The 23,819-nt window shown below is 33.3% G+C and overlaps 1 protein-coding gene across 1 annotated transcript in view; it reads right to left on the minus strand.

The window, feature by feature from the left end:
- The window catches only part of LOC129960271 (uncharacterized), a 63,056-nt gene that overhangs the window by 5,039 nt on the left and 34,198 nt on the right, over window positions 1–23,819 (minus strand). Inside the window, exon 3 of the mRNA XM_056073569.1 lies at window positions 6,708–6,809. Within this exon, the coding sequence (XP_055929544.1) occupies window positions 6,708–6,809 (102 nt within the window). The remainder of the gene's footprint in view (window positions 1–6,707; window positions 6,810–23,819) is intronic.

Genomic DNA, 23,819 nt, shown 5'->3' on the forward strand with positions numbered 1-23,819 from the left:
AGGTATTTTTTTTTCTGAGGAATTAGCACATTTTGTGCAATAAATAAACTGCTTAAAACCATATTCTAGCCTTAATTGATTGAAATACAATATAAAATAAACTAAAGTATTCCTAAGATGCCTCGAAACGCTTGTCATTTCATCCAACAGTGTGTGGGATGTTTTAGTGGAGAAGTATCGCCCGCCAATGTTTTCATACGAGCTAATAACTGAGATGGTCGTTGATCGCCACAGTACTCCCCCCTCTAGTAGTGGTATTAATTTTGCGATCGTGGCCAAGGCCAGTGGACGACCGCCGATTTAGTTTCCCGAATTCTTGAAAGAGCAAGGCAAACTACATTTTTTTGCTTTTGTGCCAAAATTTGTATGATAAAAGCAAATGCCATCAGCAGGTTCTTTATATTTTTTTAAGCGATCACGAGAGCAACTACGACTGTTTTTAAAAGGTCGATTTCTATTTCTGCTTTGAGAGCGTGATTGGCGCATTGTTGTTGTAAGCTCGCCAACTAAAGTCGTCAAATGGGCGACTTGTTTTTCAAGTTGGGCTATTTGATTATTCGAAGATTGAGGAGTAACGGAATTAATGTTTGAATGGCCAGCCAAATCATTTATTTTATCTGCAACTGATGCTAAACCAGCTAAATCTTCATTCAAAGCAGTTAAAATAGTTTGTGTGCTGTTTGGCAGTCTTCCGAGCCAAAGAGATTTTAAGAGTGGCTCGCCAACAGTATCGCCCGCCAATGTTTTCATACGAGCTAATAACTGAGATGGTCGTTGATCGCCACAGTACTCCCCCCTCTAGTAGTGCAGCAGGCACTGAAGTTAGAGGTAACGAGTGTTGAAGCGAACTCGTCGGCCAGATCTGGTCACATAAGGTACTGGAGTAGAATTTGTAGGTGACACAGGACTCGATGGAGACAGTTCAGGTACTGGTTTTGGTGAAGTCGGAACTGCAACTGGTGGTGATATTGCTGGTGCAGAGGACTGGTGAGAGTTCTCGAAGAACGCAGGCTTTAAGCGATCAATGTTGATCGTGGACTGTTTGCCGTTCTTTTCAATTGTGAACATTTTATCAGTTCGTTTGAGTACGAGGTATGGTCCATCGTATGGCGCTTGTAAAGGTTTTTTAACAGCATCGTGGCGCACGAACACATGTGAGCAAGTGTCCAGAGCTGGATGAACGAATACTTTCTTGGTGTCATGAGGTGCAGTAGCAACAGGTTTAAGTTGATCCATCAAGGTCCGTAAATTTATTAGGAACTCATGAGGCTCGACGTTAATTGAAGGGGATTCAAAAAATTCTGATGGTAGTTTAAGGGTTGAGCCATAAACTAGTTCGGCCGATGTGCACTGTAGATCTTCCTTTAATGCGGTTCGGAGTCCGAGCAAAACCAAAGGAATTGATTCGGTCCATTTCGTAGATGCATGACATCGGAGGCTTTGTTTAAGAGATCGATGGAATCGCTCGACTATTCCATTGCTTTTTGGGTGGTATGGGGTCGTTCGGATCTTTTGGACACCCAAGAGTTTGCTGAGCAAAGAAAACAAGTTGCTTTGGAATTGTCGTCCTTGATCTGTCGTGATTATTGAAGGCAAACCGAAGCGTGAGATCCAATGAGTTATGAATGCACGCGCAACAGTTTCAGCAGAAATATCAGGAATGGGAATTGCCTCAGGCCATCGTGTGAAACGATCTATGCAGGTAAGTAGGTATCCGCAATTGTTTGAAGGTGGAAGAGGTCCTACGAGATCTAGATGAACATGATCGAATCTGGCTGCAGGTAATTGAAAAGATTTAAGAGGACTATTGTTGTGTCTAGCTATTTTAGATTTTTGGCAATCTAGACATGAACGGGTGAAATTTGAAATGTCCTTTTGCATGGACGGCCAAAAGAATCTCTCTGAAATCAAATGTTTAGTGGCACGGATACCTGGGTGGGAAATATTGTGCAAAGATAGAAAAACTTTCTTTCGGAAAATTTCTGGGACGTAAGGTCTAATTTTGTTTTGCTTGACATCACAGTAAAGTTTAGATGAATTGGGGTCGGTTGAGAGAGGTTTTAAACAAAGTGACAGTTCATTCTTTGCCAAAATAGTCTGAAGTTCTTCATCAGATGCTTGTGCTTCCGCCATGGCAGAAAAGTCTATTTTTGGTAACTGTATTTCATTAATACGAGATAAGGTATCAGCTACAACGTTTTTTGAGCCCGATACGTGCCTGATGTCGGTGCTGAATTGTGCAATGAAATCAAGGTATCTTAGTTGTCTTGGAGAAGAAGAGTCAGATTTTTTGGTGAAAGCAAAAGTAAGAGGTCGATGATCTGTAAATATTATGAAATTTTGACCTTCCATCAAGTGTCGAAAATGTTTGATAGTTGCATATATCGCCAAAAGTTCCCTATCATACGTACTGTATTTACGTTCTGAGGGCGTAAGTTTTCGGGAATAAAATGCTAGAGGTTGTTGACTATTAGACGTAGTTGTATGGAGGACAGATCCGATGGCTGAGTCTGAAGCATCAACCATGATAGATAATTGCTGTTTAGGTGAATGGAAGTTCAAATAAGCTGCATTTGCAATATCAGATTTGCATTTTTCGAAAGCATCTGTAGTGAGGTCAGTCCAAGGAACAAGTCGCTTATCATTCTTTTTAGAGTTTTTTAAAAGTTCGTGTAGGCTAGCTTGAGTCTGAGCGGCATGAGGCAAAAATCGACGGTAAAAATTGAGCATGGCCAAGAAACGCTTTAGCTCAGATATATTTTGAGGTTTGGGAAAATCAGAAATGGCTTGAACTTTTTCCGGTAAAGGTTTCACGCCTTCAGATGTAATTAGACAACCTAGAAACTTTACCGATTGCTTCCCAAGGACGCATTTTGAAGGGTTTAGTTTCAATCCGTGCTGAGATAATCGTTCAAATACTGTTTTTAAATGTTGTTTGTGCTGTTCTACATTATTTGATGCAATCAGTATGTCATCAAAATAAGGAATGCAGAAATCTAAATTTGACAAAACTTGATGTATATAACGTTGAAAGGTTTGTCCCGCGTTTCTTAAACCAAAGGGCATATAAACATATTCAAAAAGACCAAATGGGGTTGTGATTGCTGTTTTTGGAATGTCCGCTGGGTTAATAGGAATTTGATGATAAGCTCGGATCAAATCCAGGGTGGAGAAAATGGTTTTATTGAAAAACATTTGAGTGCAATCTTGAATATGAGGAACTGGGTATCTATCAGGAACGGTAATTGAATTTAAACGACGGTAGTCGCCACACGGTCTCCATTCTCCATTAGACTTTTTCACCATGTGTAGAGGACTTGCCCATGGGCTACTAGAAGGACGGATAATACCTTGAGACATTAAAAATTCAAATTCCTGACGTGCAATTTTTAGCAACTCGGGAGATAAGCGACGAGGTCTCGAAAATACTGGTTGACCAGTTGTTTCAATAAAGTGATGTATTTTAGTTGATACTTTGCTTTTTGTTGGTTGAGATGGATTAGTGAGGTCTTGGAATTGCGATAAAATGTCATAGAATTCTGAATCACCAAGCAAAATGGATATACCAGAAGTTAATGAATCTGTGTTTGTATATTTGCCTTGAGTGGTTAATTTAGTTATGCCATCAATCAAACAACCACTTTTAACATCAACCAAAAGATTATAGTGTTTTAAAAAATCAACACCTATAATTGGTTGGTTCACATTTGCAATTATGAAAGACCAAGTAAAATTTCGCCGTAAATTTAAGTCTAGCGTAAGGCGTTTTTTACCAAAAGTAGCTATTTTTGTGCCATTAGCAGCTAAGAGGAGTAATTCATTAGAGGAATCAGCTTTAGGAGCATAATTGTTTGGTAAAACAGATACGTCTGCGCCTGTATCCACTAAAAATTTCCATTTACTAACTTTATCGGCCAGCATAATTCTATTAATTTTGCGATCGTGGCCAAGGCCAGTGGACGACCGCCGATTTAGTTTCCCGAATTCTTGAAAGAGCAAGGCAAACTACATTTTTTTGCTTTTGTGCCAAAATTTGTATGATAAAAGCAAATGCCATCAGCAGGTTCTTTATATTTTTTTAAGCGATCACGAGAGCAACTACGACTGTTTTTAAAAGGTCGATTTCTATTTCTGCTTTGAGAGCGTGATTGGCGCATTGTTGTTGTAAGCTCGCCAACTAAAGTCGTCAAATGGGCGACTTGTTTTTCAAGTTGGGCTATTTGATTATTCGAAGATTGAGGAGTAACGGAATTAATGTTTGAATGGCCAGCCAAATCATTTATTTTATCTGCAACTGATGCTAAACCAGCTAAATCTTCATTCAAAGCAGTTAAAATAGTTTGTGTGCTGTTTGGCAGTCTTCCGAGCCAAAGAGATTTTAAGAGTGGCTCGCCAACAGTATCGCCCGCCAATGTTTTCATACGAGCTAATAACTGAGATGGTCGTTGGTCGCCAAGTTCTAGGCCTTGTAGCAGCGTACGTATTTTCGAAGCTTCACTTTCAGAATGCAACTCAATTAAACGTTTTTTTAATGTTGGATATTTATCAGTATCAGGAGGTTTCAATATTATATCGCTTACACAATTCAAAATATCAGAATCAACTGCAGAAATAACATGATTAAATTTTGTATCGTCAGCAGTAATTCCCGCCAAGGCGAATTGCGCCTCAAGTTGAACAAACCATAATGCAGGGTTAGCTTTCCAGAAAGGCGGAAGTTTGACGCCAACACGAGAAACTGTTGCGTCGTTGTTGGCGGAATTTGGAGTATCTCCTGGCATGTTTTATTCAAGAAATCAAAGGCACGTTATAAATATAATTTCACAAAACTGCTTTGAAATACGAAAATACAAATAATATACTGATAATCAGAGTAAATAATATGAAAATGCTAATCCAAATTATATAACAGAAGTTCCGATGGAAATTATTTAGGCTGTGAAAATAGAAACAATATTCAACGATACGCTTACCGCCATTAGGAAGAAATGCGCTATGGCGCCATTTAATGCATAAAGAAAACTGGGAAAGTTATCCTTTCACTTTTCGAGTCACCAAATGTGGGATGTTTTAGTGGAGAAGGTTGCAAATTGGGATAGTTAAGTTACATCCACACATAAAGAATGAGCGACGACTTTTTTTATATAAAAATAAACATCTTTTAATTTTTAACGCTAACACATCGACAGACAACAGATTTTGTTTGAAAGACCGGAAATTGATCTTTTTAATTCGCACAGCTTGCGCGCTTGATCGTAGATAACTGCTTCGTACTTCCGGTGCGCAGTTAGGGAAATAGTTTTTCGAATACAGTCATTTTGATGGAAGCAGGATCGCCACAAGTGCTTCAATCTCTGGTTACTTTTTATGGGTGTGCTGTTATTTGAGTTATGAATGATTATGTATCTACATTTTCTTAACTAGAAATCTTTTCCAAAGAGGTAAGTAAAACAAGCAATTGCAGAAAAGTTGAAACTGACAATATCTTTAGATTTTTAATATTAATATATTTATATAAAGTGGCAAAATCAAAAATCTAATCCCTTAGCTCCATCGACTGGCCTGGTTTTGGCAGTGTTTTCCTAAGAAGAATTATAATACACTATTAATAGACGTCTGCAAACCATCGCCCAAAAATACAATTTTTCGCAAGCACCACAAAATAAAAATTTGACAAAGCTCACAAGTTCTTTCAGGACAATTAATTTCTTCATTTTGTGTCGGGATTAGTTTCCCTTCCTAACCCCAGATGGCAGCGCATTCCCATTGTCTTGAAAGCTATGCAGAAACGATTTCTTGTTTTCTTGGCAGTCAAGAAAAGTAGACGTTCACGTGGAGTGAGAGCGATCTGTAGCTCGCTAGGAAAAGCAGAGCAAATTTATTTTAACGATCACGCGGAAACCCAACGAGTTTCTTGAGAAATTCTTTAAGAAATATTCGTAATCGTGATCGCTTATCTTACTTGTATAAAAATAATGAGTGGCTCGATGTGAATAAATGGTTAATTAGTCAAGAAAACTGTTTCCTGAATTTTCTTGCGTAGAATTTTCTAAATTTTTCAAACAGGAACATAGGGTATGTGCTCAAAAACAGTACAGAAATAATTCGTCAGGGAAATGTTCAATATATTCCACATTTTGAAAATATATTCAATCTATTAAAATGATCCATATCTGTTAAACAACTATAATTTAAAATACTACTCTCATAAATTAGGGTAATTAAATTAGTTAAATGTAATTTATGATGTAGTTAGTTAAACGTAATTGATATGAAAAAATAATACTATTAATATGTAAGCGAGCTGTTGTTAGCTGAAGACGTCTGGACCTTTCTTAAATTAGAGATATCTGATCTAATTTCAACTTTTTTTTTTCTTATCTAAATGAATTTAAATACAAATATGCAAATCAAAAATTTATTTCAATTAATTTGCTTTCTTTAAAATTGGAAATCTTTTGAATAATTATAAAGTGTAACACAAATATATTTAAAACATTATAATGCTTACATTTTCTAGTATAATGATTAAGAAATATAAAATAAAAGCTCTTTGATATCATCAACATTTATGTTTCTTATCTTCTATCTTCAGCGGAGCTTAATCGGGGGAAAAATTATTCAAAAAACTAACACAACCAAAAAGTAGCCGTTTCAACATCAATTTATTCCTTTTATCAGAAGAAACATGCCCCCAACGTACTTACGATCAAGCCAGGAATCTCTCGATACGACTTTTTCGTTGGAGAGATAAGAAATACAAGTTTCACTTTCTTGGCCATCTTCTTTCATTTTTTGTCGGATAGAGTCTGAAAAAAAAATGAGAAAGAAGGTCGTTGATAAGAAGATCAAAGAATAGGGAATGAAAGTATTTAAAAGACGAATAAAAATATTGGGAGAAAAAGGCTAGATATCTCGAAACGAAGTCGGTAGAAAAGTATTGAATATTTCCATTATTTTTAAATTCTTTTATAAACAAAGTGCAACTTATCCAATTTTAAGTTAAAAGATCATCATAATAATTCTATTTATTCAAAATTGGATCTCAAAATTAAATCACAAAAATGAAAACGATAATATGCAAGTTAAAAGTGGCAGTAAAGATTTTAAATTTTTTTTAAATAAATGTATATAATGGTCTCCTCAAATCTTCCTCGCATACTCACTAATAAACTTGCCATGCTAGGAAACGTCTTACATAGCATTTGCGAAAAATTGTTATGCACTATTTTTTGGCGTGAATTTAAAATTTTCATTTTATCTATCGTGTCATCCTTGGGAAGTTATTTGGAAATTAATCCCCGGCATTCTTTAAAAATAACCAAAAATAGAATTTTTGTTTTAGACACATTTTTCTTAACCGATTGAAATAAAAATTTGGCACAAAAACTTACATGTTTCTGAAATCACAAACCGACGACAGACAGTCAACACGTAGTTGGATTTGGCTTAAAATTTGATAGGTGCATACTCTATATATTGTTACGAACCTGTGATCCTGCTTTCCAGCATAGTTGGTTCCATAGGAGGTCCCAGAGCTTGGCGACAAACTTGGCGACGAATTTGGCGACTTTGGTGCTAAAATATATTATACCCGAAACATCGAGAATTTTCCCGATCCGTCCAGTAGGAACCGAGATACGCCTCGAACGTACCTGATTGGTTGAGAGGCTTCTAACCCCGTCTCCTGAGACCTATAAAAGGAGCAGCCTGCAGCCACCGAGTCGTCGTGAACCAGATTGGAGAGAGTAGTCGGGATCAACGGTGAAGAGTAATCGGAATCGACGGTAAAGTACTGGCCTTCCAGAGATAAGCGGAGCAGCGACTGAGTGAAGCTAGAGCTGAACTAAGCTGTGCGGTACTGTCTGCAGTAGAGTCTGGTTGTATGCTGCATGTCTTGGCTGAAGATAATCGTCTTCTGTGCTGTATATAGTTGTCGTCTTTGTGCTGTCCTGTGTGTCTTCGTGTAAATAAACGTCGTTGTTTTATTTTCTGCTGCCGCCTGCTGATTGAGCGTTCTCCGCACCATATAACTCCCACTATCCAAACGAACCCGGAAATTTCGTAACAATATGTTAAATATGTGTACCGAATTTTATTTACCAAACTCTCTTCGTTTTATAATGATTGTGTTAACTTATACTCGTACAACCTGGCAGAAGGATTTCCTCTGAACTGATTTTACTCAAACTTCGATAGAAATTTGCAAATTTAATATTAATACCGTATACCAAATTTCAACCGTCTAGCTCAAAGTATTTTTGAGTTATCTTTATCACAGACAGACAGATGGATAGTTTCTAAAACAATGTGTTTTTCGAACTCGTGGGGATTCGTCAAAATCTCAATACGAATATGAGAAAGATATGATCACTGATGATGATGATGATGTCGTGTCCATGTTACCACGGAAACAGGGTGCAGTAGCTTCTGAGGGTAAAGAACCCTGAGCACCCGAGGGCAGAAGTCTGACTTCTGGCTCAAATGAAGAAGAAACACGCACATTTGCTTGCACAACCCCTTTTTACGGTGCAGGCTTAGCCTAGTGTTTACTTCGTAGCAATTCCAAGTCAACTGACAGCGGAACGCTTTGACCACGGGCGCCGTCCTGCAGCGTTTTTAAGGCCGAGATAGCCTGGTTGGTAGAGCGTCGGATTCGCGTCCCTTAGGTTGCGAATTCGAACCCCGCCGGCCGAAGATTCCCCGCGTTCTTGGTGGCTGACGCGTATTTAAATCTGTCGTGGTCGCAAAGTCCTCCATGTGGAGAGTAATACGACTGGGGGTACTGGATCAGGGGTTATCGTTCTCTGATTCAGGTCCAAATTACGATATGTGTTTGAGTAAATGAAATGCGTGAATGAAGTCCGCCCCGTGAAAAGGGTTGTGACGTGTGTGTAGCTAAGTCGTTCTCTTGGCCCTAGATGGCGCTACTATAGAAACAAGAGGCGCTCCCCCCAGGCCTAATCCACTGTCTTCTAACAGCGGGCTTTGCCTACGGCAAGTGCCATAAGAAACAACAACAACAGATAGAACAGAGGAAGAACAGCCATGCCCGAGGCGGGGTACGAACCCGGGAGGCCCAGATTACTGGGAAGATGCGCTACCCTTATGCAAGGACGCCGGCAGATATGATCACTCTGGTACATATATGAGAAAGTAAAAACTTGGTGTAGATAATTTTATTAAGCTAATAATAGCGTTTACTTAAAATATTTATATATTACGATACATTAAAGAAAGCATACATAATTTTGAATTCATTAGTTATATAATTAACATGCAAAATATATAGTACAATTCAAAATTGAATTACTTCAAAGATTTCACAAAAAAGAGATTAATTTTTATTTCTTCCATATTTTAACGCAAAATAAAATGGCCATTGTGAATTCAAGATTCAAAGATATTTAACTAACAGTATCCATTCATCTCTCCCATACCCAATATTTACTAGTTTTGACACAGAATAATCAAAATATATTTAAATCTTAATATTTTAGCATTTAACTCATATTTATTAAAAAGTCCAGAGATAGAATTCCAATTACTAATGAATTTAAATTAAATTAATTCTTATTAGCAAAGATTTACTCAAATAACTAAACTTCTACAGTAACCGGGACAGTTTTGTTTTTGGAATCGTGGCATTAGGTTGGTGAAACTTCCTGATTTCAAATAAAATGTTTTGAGAATGATTAAATAAGCTGATATTCATAGAATAAATGCATTAGGGAATCTGCGAATAAATACATTAAAGCAAACATTTCTGATGAAATAGAACTACAGTTCATCTGAGATTATCTGATTTTATTTCAAAATAAAATATACCATTACATCAGACATAAAATACTTCATTAGAGATCTGAACAGTTAAGTGAGAATTTAAAAGGGACCATTGTTTTGGGGTTGTGCAGTTCGAAAACAGTCTTGGTTGCCTTAAACAAATAAATATGACTTAAAGGACCCACATCAACGAAATATATATTTAGAAAATGCTAACGAAAATGGCATAGAAATATCTTTTATTACTTATCGTAGAATGGCAATAGTCAAAGGCACACAAACCATCAGACGAATTTCAGACTGCTCCAATAAAAGCTGCATTGAATCCAACGCTTCGCGCAGTTAATTAATCGAGCTACAAAATAATATTAACAAATTTTTGGAGATTATTCATCGTGTGGCCGAAAAGGACATTCGTTCAGAAGAAAGAAGATGTAAAAGAAATCAAGAAATAGGCTTCAAACAGAAAATTTAATCTAGCGCAAAAATAAGCCTAATCATCGCCAAATAATTAATCAATATGACTTACCAACGAAAATTTATGTTCATATCTCCCAATATTATTATTTTACAAAAATAATCTTCGTATTGTGGTAAGACTAAAAAAATTACAATTTTAATAATATCAATTTCATTTCAGTTGAAATTTTTTCCTTAATTTTAGTAATGTTTTTAGCCAATTTTATACATTATACGTAACAATGCGTTTAAATTCTGTGGTGAAATTCAAACTGAATCATAAGACATTCAGTCATGTGTTTTTGCCAATCATTAATTCTGAAGAAGGATTTTTCATTCATGTGAAGAAGGATTTTTACTTTCTTTTCTATTTCGTAATATCTACGATTTTTAATTTGCAGTAAGCTTATTCAATTGAGTTCATGTTTCTCAATGGTATCAAATAAAAAGATGAAATGCTAAAAAAATGCTTTCTATATTATTAATTAATTAACAGCCTTAAATCTGGGCGAACAAACTATTCGCAAAAGGCGGCTAGGTTTTTTATATGGCAGATTAGGTTGGTTAGAAAGAGGATTGTCGCAGATGGAAGCATCCCAAGAACTGATTATGGCCCAGAGTGTTGCAGCCAGAATATATTCAAGGCAACATCCTTAGATTTCAATGCCTAAGAAAACCAGTTTTAATAAATAACAGGCAATAACTATCAAACGAGATAAACAAAGTATTGTAAAGAATTGTCTCTCAACTGTCGACATCCGTGGTAACTTTATTGTATTAAAACAAATTTTATATTTATTGCATTCTTTTATCCTTTTTTGTTTTGTTCGTTCAAACTGTCATTTTACTTATTTTAAAAACTTAAGATCGCCTTAAAAAATTTAAAATAATTATTCGTCTTACATAAAAAATTAGACTGGGAAGAATTATCCGGCTTAAATTTTACGACACATAAAATCACATTGTTATTTCACTTCCAAGTACTAGTTTTTTTAAATAAAATTTTTTAAACTTTGTTAATAGACTTATAGAATCATCAGTATTAATAGCAAAGAGCTGCTGCATTAATCAGCGTAATAAAAGATTTTATCCATTTTCCCGACTGGATACTATCCGTACTATAGATACAATAAAAATATTGATCCTTTTAATATCATAGTAATTAACCAAAAGTATGGTTTAATAGCTATATTTTTTATTTATTTGCAATTCTGTTGTAATTAAAAACAAAATGTTTATTCATTAAAAATCAAGCCTCCGATCACCACCGATTCTTTATTAATGTATTCATTGCCGTAAACAATGAATTAATTGATAAAAAATAATTCATGATTAAGGTAACGTGAATATAGTGTTGATAGTTTGTTTTACAAAGAGAAAGTAAGAAGAATGTCCTTTCTCTTTAATTTAAGCAAAAGTTTCTAGTCCATTAATAAGTTATCGGAAAAGAAAAGGTGAACAAAATTTTGAATCAATGTTTGAAAACGATTACGAATTATATCTCAAAAATTAAAACAAGCAGCGCCACATCTAAACGGGAGTTAAATATTTCGTCACAAAAATATTGAAGTCAGAAAATATTTTATTACTATACCGGTTCCTTCCTTTTAAATTTCATATAAAAAGGAAATAAAGCATGTAAATCAAAACTGCTTTCAAACTGCCACGTTGGTTTGCACTGTGCGACGTCAACGACGTGACTATATTACTAGAAATTCCTAATAAGCACATGAAATAAAATCGGTCATGAATCAGCTAATACCATTTTTTACATCGTAAAACGTAACTATTAGACGGTCGCAATGTGTCTGAAATGCTACTGCGATGCATTGACGTAAAGTAAAAATAAAATAATATAAATAAAATGAAATTTGATATCAAGAATTTTTGCTGGGAAATAATATACCTAATTTGCTGCTAAATCTAAATTTATTGACAAAACAAAATCGGAATTTTTAAAATTTATTTTTTTCAACAAAATTACCAAAAAAAAAAGTTAATTAAATGAATTAAATTTTAAAATCTGAGTAAAACCTTTTTTTATGTTAAGATCGGCAACAAGATAGTTCAATTCATATTATGAGATTTTTTCTTTTTAATTTTACAAGAAAAAATGCTTTTTTATAATATTTTTAACCGCTAAGAATTTTTAATTAATTTATTACATTTTACTGAACATTTCTGTGTCAGATAATATAAATTTCTTATTTAAACATTTTTAAAAAAATGTTATTGCATGTTAACAATATTTTCAATACTTGACTTCTAAATTTTATTTTTAAAACTAGAAGTCAAGAAAATGATATTAATCGTTTCGTCCTGAAAACTAGATGCTTCTATTTTAAGTGAGTCACTATAAGCTGTGGCTTGGAAATATAGTAAAACAACTTCTAACTGTTTAATCATGATCAATTTATTTCATTAAAATAAATCATTCATCTTTTTAATATCTAGCCGTCTTTGGCGATCAGCTTGTTCGTCTAGATTATAAAATTTTTACCTGTTATATATTAATAAGGAATTTATATGTTTAAAAATATCAAAAAGCATGAATTTAATTGAATAAGTTAAAACAAATTATAACACGGGCAAACTAAAATGCGATTCTTCTATGATATTAATAGTAGGATTTATACAAAAACCGACTTTTTGAAAAACCGGTTTTCAAATTCGATATTTCTAAAAAAACCGGTTTTAGCCAGTTTTTGAATTTTTGTCCAAAAAAAATTGAATAGGGAAAGATAAAATATTTTTCCCTATTCTATTTTTTTTTTATTTTATTTTAATTTATATAAAATAAAAAACGAAATCAATATCAAAGTCAAAATATAAAAAAACAAAATTAAAGATTACATAAACATATTACTTACACAAAATAACGAAAACTCAAACAAAAATTTCAAATAATATTTATATTATTTTCACTAATTTTAATTTCTCCTAAGAAAATAGGATTTTAAAAAACATAAAATATCCACTGAAAGGTGGCTAAGTCTCATTCTTATTTTGGACACAATATTGCCTGAAATTGAAAATACTCGTTCACTCGTTACTGAGTTTGGCATCAAATTACAAATCTAAGTTTTTTGTTCTTTTATTCGTTTGTTCAAATAATGAAAATTCAGCTTTCAGAGTCTTTGGATTTGTAAGTTTTTCTTCAGGGTCTTCAAGAAATTAAACAATTATATTATATCCGACAATTATTTAATGAACTGCCTTCAAATGATTATGTAGATTGCTCGTAGATGATCCTTTGCAGCTAAACATTTTATTACAATGATTTCAGATTGCCTTGTCTATCCCGATCTTTTTGAAATTATACCAAACTTCCGACTAACCTCCCAAATTTTATCTAAAAATGAAATTAAAGTTATTGAATAAATACTTTCGACGTTTAATTTACAATTTTATTATTTTAACTATTAATATTAATGCAATTTAAAATAATCTAATCTATACATTTTCTAGGAATTTTGAAAAAAAATAAACATTTCTTAATCTCATTCCGATGCTTGCTAAAGACATAATTTATGATAAAACGTTGCGAAAGAAAATATGAAATATTTTAACACCCTGTGTTTTATTTAAAATTCCAATTTTATTTTAATTGAATATTTCATATTGATATGGCTAGTTCAAGTGGTGTAGTAAAAAAGCTTTCAGGAGTGGTACGAAAAAAATTTTATATGATATCATTAAATACTGTGATCAGGAAGCAGAAAACGGGGAATTATTTATTCCTTTCACACTTTCTTCGAAACTAGCAAGTCAAATTGCTGACGTTTCTATTAGCACCGGCTTCATACCGATAGACAAAACATCCGACGAGGAGCAAGAGATGAACTTTATCAAACTTTTGTTCATCTAGAAAAAAAAAAGTGAAAAGGAATGTTCATGAAAAACATAAATTGACGAATTCGAGTCGCAACTGTGCGGTGCACAAGCACTTGCCAACGCAACTTGCAACGTTGAAAAAATGTGTTTGCTGCCCGTTGTATAGAATGAATAGCAAATCAAATAAGTTCAAAATTAATTTTTACATAATAATATGAATTCTTAAAACCGGTTTTCTTAATTTAAAAACCGGTTTTCGAATGTGATAAATTTACTATAAAAAACCGGTTTTTTAAAACCGGGTTTGAAAACCTTCAAACCCTAATTAATAGTACGAAATAAAAGCCGAAGTTAGAATCCTGTTTCGGAAGTAGTTTTCAAAGAAAGTATTTTTAATCTCAATTTTAACGTTCTCAAAAGCACGCGATTGAACGTTTAGATGGACGAGCGTGAATTTCATAACATTAAATTTGTAACAAATAGTATATTACACTTAAAGAATTATTAAAACCATTGCACAGAAATTAAATCGATATCATTCACATTTTTTGAATTTTAAGATAATACAAAGAAACAATTTTGTGAAATAATAATTTTGGAACATATCGTCATCAATTTCTAAATTTAAGTTCATAGCGATTGCCTATTTAGGGATTGATTTCCTTATTTTCGCGCTCGATTAATATTTGTTTATCGCCTGTTTCTTGAGCCATTTTACATTTTTTTTTTCTTCATTAACAATCGAAACATTGAATTAAGTGCAGCTGTAAAACCATTCAATGAAGTAGCCTGAAATGTTCCTAGAATAATTTTTTTACATGTGAGTGTTGCCACTCGACGATATGTAATAAGAGCGGCGATTTTTGTGCCATGTGCATTGTGTGTGTGTGTGTATGTCATGATTGAAATATTGAACTTTAAATAATTTTTCGGTAAAAGAAGAAAGTAGATGAAATGATGTATAATTTCCACGAAATTTATTGAGAATTCTTTTAAATATTTTATATTTCAGCAACAAAAAGAGAAAAATGTTTGAATGTAGTAAGAAAGTATGGCATCATACGTTAGTCTTTCTTATTCTTCGACGCGTTTTTTTTAAAGAAAAAGACATAAATCCAAAATTATACTGTAAAAACCAGATAACAAATTCCATCAATTTAGCTCTCTACATTTTTTTAGTTTCCTTGCTCTCACAGATGGATCGATGGACAGAAATAGCTCCAAAAAATAATCTTTTCGAACTCGTTAAGATTTAAAATGTGGCGATTCATTTAAATTTCGAAGCAGGATATTTTGTCGACAACCACACCTTGTACATTTTCCTACGAGAAAGTTAAAAGTATGACTTAACTTTCTTTCCCCTAACGATGCAAGTTCATTCTAGTGACGATTTTTATTTAATACCTATTCCTAAAATGTATCTCAATAAAACGATTTGAAAAATTTGCAATCATTTATATTTTTTCTCCCTCTATTAACAATCTCATCTGGTAGAGATTGCCGTTCTTGGCATTTTCGCGATCATCGAGGTGCTACAACCTATTATTGAACCGGGGTCTGTGATATTAAGATTCCTGCGCTGGACTACGGCCAAAAGCTCAGCCGCCAACTCATTAGCAAATGGCCTGGAACATGTAAATGGTTTCTTTCGGGAATCTATCGAATTTTCATAAGAACAAAATAATGACGTCCCGTGAAATTTTCTGAGACCGACAATGATCGATGCTTTTAAACGAAGTGGAAATTTCGTGGATTCATTTCGCTGGGCCTGCTGACTATAATGATTCCAATTATAGAATGGGTTAAAGGTGTAAATGTTACATTAATGCTATTAAAACGTATTTCAAAGATCTTAATTTGTAGCAAGTGTTTCAAATGAGTCATCAATTGGCCAGGGTGTTGATGTTAGCTTACTGAATAAGAATTTAAATCGCTATTTTCTCAGACTAAATAATGGCAGTGCTTGAAAAAAAATATTACATTGCAAATAGTATGCTAGTATAATATATCAACATGATATTAGCTATATTAGCCGCCTTTGAAGATCATCATATTCACTCGGATTATTGAATTTTTAGGCAATTAAATTATTAATATGGAACGTATTTTTTTTTAAATGTACCATTGTATTTTTTAAGACTGAAAAACTTAATCAGTCAAGTCAAATTACTGCACGTGCAAATTGAAAAGTATGTATAATTGGAATTTAAAAAAAAGTGAAAATCCTATTCCGGAGTTATTGTCCCCAAAAAATTATTTCTTTTTTTAAATTTTAATTTTGTTATTGACAAAAATACACAAGTGAATATTTTGATGGCAGAATTTGAATTTCCTCATTACTTTAAAAATATCGTTACAGTTTGTGAATCAAATTAATTTTTAAAAACATTAAATAAAGAAAAAAGTGTACGAAAATTAAATCATTGAAAAAGATAATTAAAAATACCATATTATTAAAAAAGTATTTTTTGAGTTCAAAATAATTCAAAAAACATTTTTGTGACATAATACAGTACCACAAGGTATGTAGCATCTGATATTTAAATATTCGTATAGAACACGTCAAAGAGGGCATTTTGATATACAACATGTGGGGTCCCTGAATATAGCGTCATAGTCTAATTACACGAAGAACTTTAGTTACGAATCCGACAGTTTGTATTCCAATTTACGATGAATAGAACAATTGCACAACATGAAAGCTTCCCTAGGTGACTATGGAAATTTGTGGCGTCGGAAAATGAGGAGGGATGCGGGTTCTGTTCCTTTACAAAATTCAAATCAATCAACCACCGATTTGGATAGATTACGGAAGTTTGATTTTGGAAACAAGATGATTAATAAGGTAAATGTCTCAAAATTGATTTTACTCTGATCTGATTCAGTGACGAGGTGCACTTTCACCAGCAAGGATATGTTAACAAATAGAACTGGAGGTTCTGGACTGCTGAAAATCTTCATAATTCAATAGTTCGGCCACAACAGCCACTTAGGCTCATACTTTGGTGTGCGTTATATGCTGAAAGCATCATTGGGTCAATTCTTTTTATAGAAAATATCAGCAGTGACGCATATTTTGGCGTGTTGAATGACGGTGTCAATCCATTCTTGCATGGCATAAACAAGATAAGCGATTATTGGCTTATGCAAGATGGTGCTAGATTTCACCGCATTCAGCAAAACTTCGATCCCTTGCGTGCGTGCGTGCGTTACCGTGAATCTCCGAAATTGGAGAATGTCGACACTCACTGGTGAATGTCAACATATACCAAATACCTCGGTGAAAGACCGAATATTTTGTTATATTCTTATATATTCGGACTATCACCGGTGTATGTCGACATTCATCGACATGCTCTGGTGGAGGTCGAAACGAGATGTCGATGTCCATGGAGAGGACACACCACTGTGCGAATACAAAGTCCCTGATGTCGATCGACCGTGGTCGTACAGTTGCCTGGAAGGTGTTGGCGGTTGTTGTTGGAATAGAAGACTCCGACTTTTATAAATTAACAAACAAAAATGGTACCCTCAAGCAGCTTTATACATGTAGTCAGTTTGTAATTTGCAAAGAAGAGTTATTTTCCATAGATGAGATTTCTCCTGAAGAAATGTCGCTGAGAGAAGCCACTGCAGATAATTTGAGAAATGGAGGGCAAAGCTATACTCGCTGTTATTGCAAAGAGAAAAATTTTACTACTAAATGCAACTGTAAAAGCAAGGGACTCTTGTGCAATTTAAAGGGCCAAAACAGTTTAAATTGTTGTAACAAATAAGATAGTATAACGTCAATCACATAATTAAGTATAATACTATAGATTTAAGTTTAATAGTTTAATTACTATAGTTTTTTAAGTTCAATTATTATAGCTTTCTCCTATTTTGACATATATCATTCATAATATGTTTTAATAATAAAGTATGATTTAAAAACGTAACAAAAATATTTTTCCAACATTCACCATCTATGCAGGGGGATTGTCGACATACAACGATGATAGTCCGAATATATAAGAATATAATAAAATATTCGGTCTTTCACGGTAACATATATATATATATATATATATATATATATATATATATATATATATATATATATATAAGTGTCCTCTCCTCAATTTCTTTTTAAAGCACATAGAATTCCGCAACTTATCATATAGCTTCATAATTTTGCAAAAAACATTTTGTGTGCATTTTGCAACTCTGTATATAAACCGATTGGGTCCAAAATTCTATATGTATCTGGAATTTTAATTTCAAAGTCACGTCCCAAAAGTAAATTATTTCACGAATTAAGATTTCGAATTATCTTGTTCCTATACCGATACGTATAGTCATATCACTGACTCTCCGGCCCGCCAGAAGACACACAGTTAAAGAAAACTGAATGACCCTGACCGCCGCAACAGCAACACTGGCGGGAACTGTGGTTGAGTCCTCTAAGGGCCATCACCGGCCACGATACAACCCTTCCCGAAGGATGTACGTCCCGTCATCGATGGGAGAAGCCAGATCCCTCACCTTCTTGTGTACCCTCCAGAGTGACGAGATCCAACCACCATTCCGGAAGCATCTCATCCTGTTTTCGAGGTGCCCCCGGAGATCTTACCGATACGTATAAATAGACCGATTGACAGATACTAGGTTATGGATTTAATCAAGGCTACAATTTTATCAAATATATAAATGCTAAAATTTACTCTTACAAATTATGCATTTTTGCATTCAGATAAGTTCATATAAACAGATTAACAAACAGTCGACTCTTTAATGGGTTTAGTTCAAACTATGATATAGACTTATAACATTATTTATAAAAATAATGAACTAAATTTTTGCCTATATAACTTGTCGATGGTTTTCAGTTATGGCATTTGCAGAAAAAGGAACCGTAAGGATTAAGAAAACTCTAAAACTTGGAGATTCATCAAAATATGGGAACGAAGTTTTGATGACAATACTTTCTCTTTATATATTTCTTATACTAGAAAATTATAAACTTCACTAGATACACGATTTATTGACAATAACTATATATTGCTCGTTTCCGTATTCCGTGACTACCACTTTTTGACGATTTTATTTTACTAAGGAGTAAGATTCAGAAGGAGGAAGGCATTTCTGGAATTCCTCGTCATTCTTTGACCTTGATTTTCGTCCAGTTAGATACTTTTCATACAGTTTTTTTCCTCTCCCACGTTTAGGCGACTGTCGTGTCGTTTCTGAACGCACTATTCTATTTTAACAGAAACTTGCGTATTGGTTGATTATATGGCTAGTTCAGACGGGAAAAAAGCTTTCAGGAGAATATTTTATATAGTATCTTTAAATGTGGCCAAGATTATCTCAAGATTATTATATTACCATTGTTAATCTTAAAAAATTATTAGAAAATTCAATAACAAACAAAAAATGTTTTTAAACATGAAAATTATTATTTTATAAAAAAGATTTGAATTATTTGAATAATCAAATTTTAAAAATTGAAATCTTTTATTTATTCATAAAAACTTAATAGTTAAACCCTAATATAAATTGTTCTAATGTATTTTATTGAGAATTAAAATCTTTTTTCGATTTTTTTTTCGTTTTCTAGGTCTGCATATAATGCGAGTTTATCGTATTGTTAAATGTAAACATCGCCTCCTTTTATCTTTCCTCTCACCCCTATTTTGACTAAATAAAAACAGCCTAAGGGGTGGACAAAAGCTCAGAGTTTTAAACCCGAAAGTACATAGCACTCAAAATTTAATTTAATTTTTTTTTTTTAAGTTCAGCGACCTTTATTTGCAACTATTCGTTTCAATGATACAATACATATGAATTTACAAAATATTGTGAATGCGAACAATTTGTTATTGATAATTGTAAGGACTTTGTTATCAAATTCTTTTGGTATCAAGTAATATAAAATGCTCGTAAATATGCATTTAAATTGTCCAGATCTTCAATATTCAAATCATATTTAAATACTGATATCTACGCATCAAAGCAAATATTTCTTTAAAGTGAAGATCTGGTAAATCTTCCGTAATTTTTTTTTCTAATTTGAAAAAACATCGGAAACTTTTACAGAATTAGCATCTTTGAAAACAGTCCATTCTTACGGATTGTTAATTTAATGTTTTAATTTGGCCAAGTTTATATGAAATTTCACACACGCGCACTGTTCTTGCAGTTTGAAATATAAAAATTCTTCAAACTTATTATACACTGTTTACTCGTCTCAGTGGGGATTTTGTTTTACGAGCAGGTGGAAACTGTAGGAGGTGGATGGCTCCTGCTACAAGACGAAGGGGGAAGGGCTACAAAACCTGTTCGACCTATACCGCAATGCTAAGATGATTACAAATTTTCCACATTACAACCTTTTTTCACACTAACCTTGCATCCATTATTTTTTTCTTTGAAAAAACAAATAAATAAAAAAAATGAAACTCAAAGGAACTAAGCGCTAAAATATATGTGAAGAAAAAAAATCGAATCAATGAATAATTTTAAAAGTGGTAATGTTCAGGAGTTTTCCAAGGTGTAAATATGAAAATAAAACCCGATATTATTAAGCAAACAATATCTTTTAAGTTAAAAGCATAAAAAAATTATCCAGTGAAAGGGATACTTTCTTTTTAGTCATTTATATCAATAGCGGATCTGTGGTATTCTTAGTGCAATTTTTCTTTTTCTTAAGAATCAGTGTTAGGGCGTCAAAGTGTTTATCTTCATTCAGCTAGGATATTTCGGCTTTCAATATTGTAAAATCTCTTATATTAGTAAAACTACTATCGCAGCATTTTTCTAAATCAATGAAAAATTCTAAATGCAGTAAATTACAAATGCTAACAGAATATTTAAGTAACAATTTTGATTTTTTTTTTTCATTTAGTTTTATATTTTTATTTAAAGGTATAATACTGAAATGTATTGTTTTCTTTTACAATTTATGTTATAATATTATACAATCTCTTGCTCCAAATAAGTATTCTATATGTAGTACAGAAATTTATTTATTTTAATATCATTCATTACTTGTGAGTTTTATAAAAAGTTTCCTATATCTCAGTACAGGGTTTTTTGTGAAACAAGTTCGTAAAATCCTCTATTATTTTTATAATTTCATAATATTTAAAGATTTAAAGTATGCTTAATTGTAATTGTATCTATGTCTGATTTCAGTTAAAATTTTATTATTTTAAAATCATTATATTTACTATAATGTTTACTACCGGCATCGTGGCATAGGGGTAGCGCGTCTTCTCCGTGATCTGGGCATCCCGGATTCCAGTCCAGATTCAGACATGGTTGTTTTTCTTCTATGCTCTATCTGTTAGGTGTGTGAATGTGCCCTCCTATAAAAAGGGGTTGTGCAAGCGAATGTGACGAATGAAGTAGCTAAGTCGTACTCTTGGCCCTAGTCGGCACTACTGAAAAAACAAGAGACGCCCACTCGGCTTAAATCACTGGTAGATAACTGTCAGCGGGCTTATAAAGTGCCATAAGTCACAACACAACAACAACACATTGTTTACTACTCTAATTAAAAACCTAGAGGAGGATTGAGTAATTCTTTAATATTCTACTGGATATACAATTTTTTTTTTCCAATTTAAATCGGCAATCTTAATTTTACTTTTAACAATTCAATGCTATGTGTCACACTGCATAAATTTAAAATGAATTCACAGTTAGGTAGGATTTAAAGATCGTTAATGAAATTTTTCAACTGCCAATTTGAATTTTCATTGCGCTTCAGCTCAAAACGAAGAAAAAAATTTCAAAAATATCGATACCCTTCAATAATCTTTCACGTTAAATATTTTCTTTCTATATATCTAATTACAGTTCTGAATTCAAAAATGAATTATTTGGTATTCTACCCTGTGGTGTCAAAACACTATTATAGAGATTGTAAATGTGGAATGTTTTTATAGTATCCATGAAAAACACAATGGTTTCTCTAAATAAAATTCTCTTGATAATTTTTTATCATAAATTGCTCATATATTATTTGGTATGTTTTATCAAATCATATGACCTAATGTTTGGTGGATCTTTTCTTTTGATTCACATATGCTACACAGAGTTTTGGATGAGCAAGCAAAGGTGACAAGGATAATATATACATGCGTATATGTAACAATATCTTTTAATTTAATTTATATCTTAAATAATTTCTTGTTTTTTTTTATCTCAAATTAGCTTATATTAGTTTATTCTATTTATTTTTTTTATTTCCTGATCCACCTGAAAAATTGTTAAGTCTGTATTCTCACGCTGCAAGTGAAGGAATAAAAATCCTCAACGCCCACGGCATACCTTTCAAAGATACCTAAGATTCTCTTTCCTGAATCGACATGTGTCGAAGAATTCCCTATAAGAATCTCTTAGTAAAAGCACAAAGGAAAAAAAATTGCCCATGCTCTCGTCTTTTGTCTCGGGGTAAACAATTGCGTTCCACCTTCCGATCCCTTGTACAAACTAAACCCACCCGAGGTGAAATAAATTGAAATTATTCCCGCATTTTTCTTCTTTAAAGCAACTCATTTGCAAAACTATGTTATTTGTTTATACATATATATTCGATGGAATTGTGCACCAACCAGATATGGAAAGAATGCACCTGCACACATTTTCGCATACATCTTTATTCTACTCACTAAAAGTGACATCGAACCATTTCTCGGATGAGGTTCATGGATGGGAAACTCATTATTTTCATGTTTGTCGATTGCCAACAATGAGCACAGCTGACTCCACTTTACCATTTTTAAGGCATCTCTAATCGTAAACTGATTTTCAGGCTTTTTTTTTAGTTTTAATTATATTAACGTCCCGTTTTAAAAGCAACACGAAAGTTATTTTAGGACGGACCTTGTAATTTTGATCCGTGGTCAGATGACGAAGACGACACCTGAGCACGTGCCTGATCTCTCCAAACTTCTACATCACGCCGGCAGGAGGCCATTTGGCCTCGATGGATTTAACATGCACCAGACACGCTTATACAACGGTCCTGTGGTGGAATCGGGTCTCAAACCTGGGGCCCTCGTGCCTCGAAGACGACACTTTACCATCTGGCCACCTTGGCCCAACTTTCATGCGAACAAGATTTAAAGTTGAATAGACGCTACGGAAAATCAGTTATTTGATTTTCAGTATTTTTACTTGTTAGATATAAGATCATTTTAATAATATGAGATCTAGACAGTTTATAAGCATGATGATCCTTAGTGGTAATGAGAAATTGTTTAATGTAGAAAGAGAAATTGTTTGCTGTTCGCCACAGATTGAAAATGTACAAAAAGCCATATCGGAACATCACAACACAGTGCATAATTTCAGTTCACTTTATGGAAACTTCAAATTATAATTTCGTTTCTATATATATATATATATATATATATATATATAATGATATTTTAAACTCTTAATTTAATCCAAATTAATTTCCAAAACTTTACCTTAATTTAGCCCTTCCCAACTTCATTTTGAAATATTCTCTTATTCCGTGATCCAATTCCACTTTCAGTTTAATTATTCCTTTTGTAAAAATAATGCGCCATCAGTAATACGTATCAAATGAATTTGCCCTTGTCTGAGGTCACTCCAGCGACGCGTGGCCGAAAATCCTATGTTATATAAGGCAAGTCATCATCTCTTCGTTCCCTTTTTTCCGTTTTCTTACTTTTGTGTGTGACGCGCCGCGCTTTCTTGTATATAATCATGCCTGCCACTCGGAATAG

The sequence above is a fragment of the Argiope bruennichi genome, chromosome 2 (genome assembly GCF_947563725.1).
Source record: "Argiope bruennichi chromosome 2, qqArgBrue1.1, whole genome shotgun sequence".
Classification (NCBI taxonomy): Eukaryota; Metazoa; Arthropoda; class Arachnida; order Araneae; family Araneidae; genus Argiope; species Argiope bruennichi.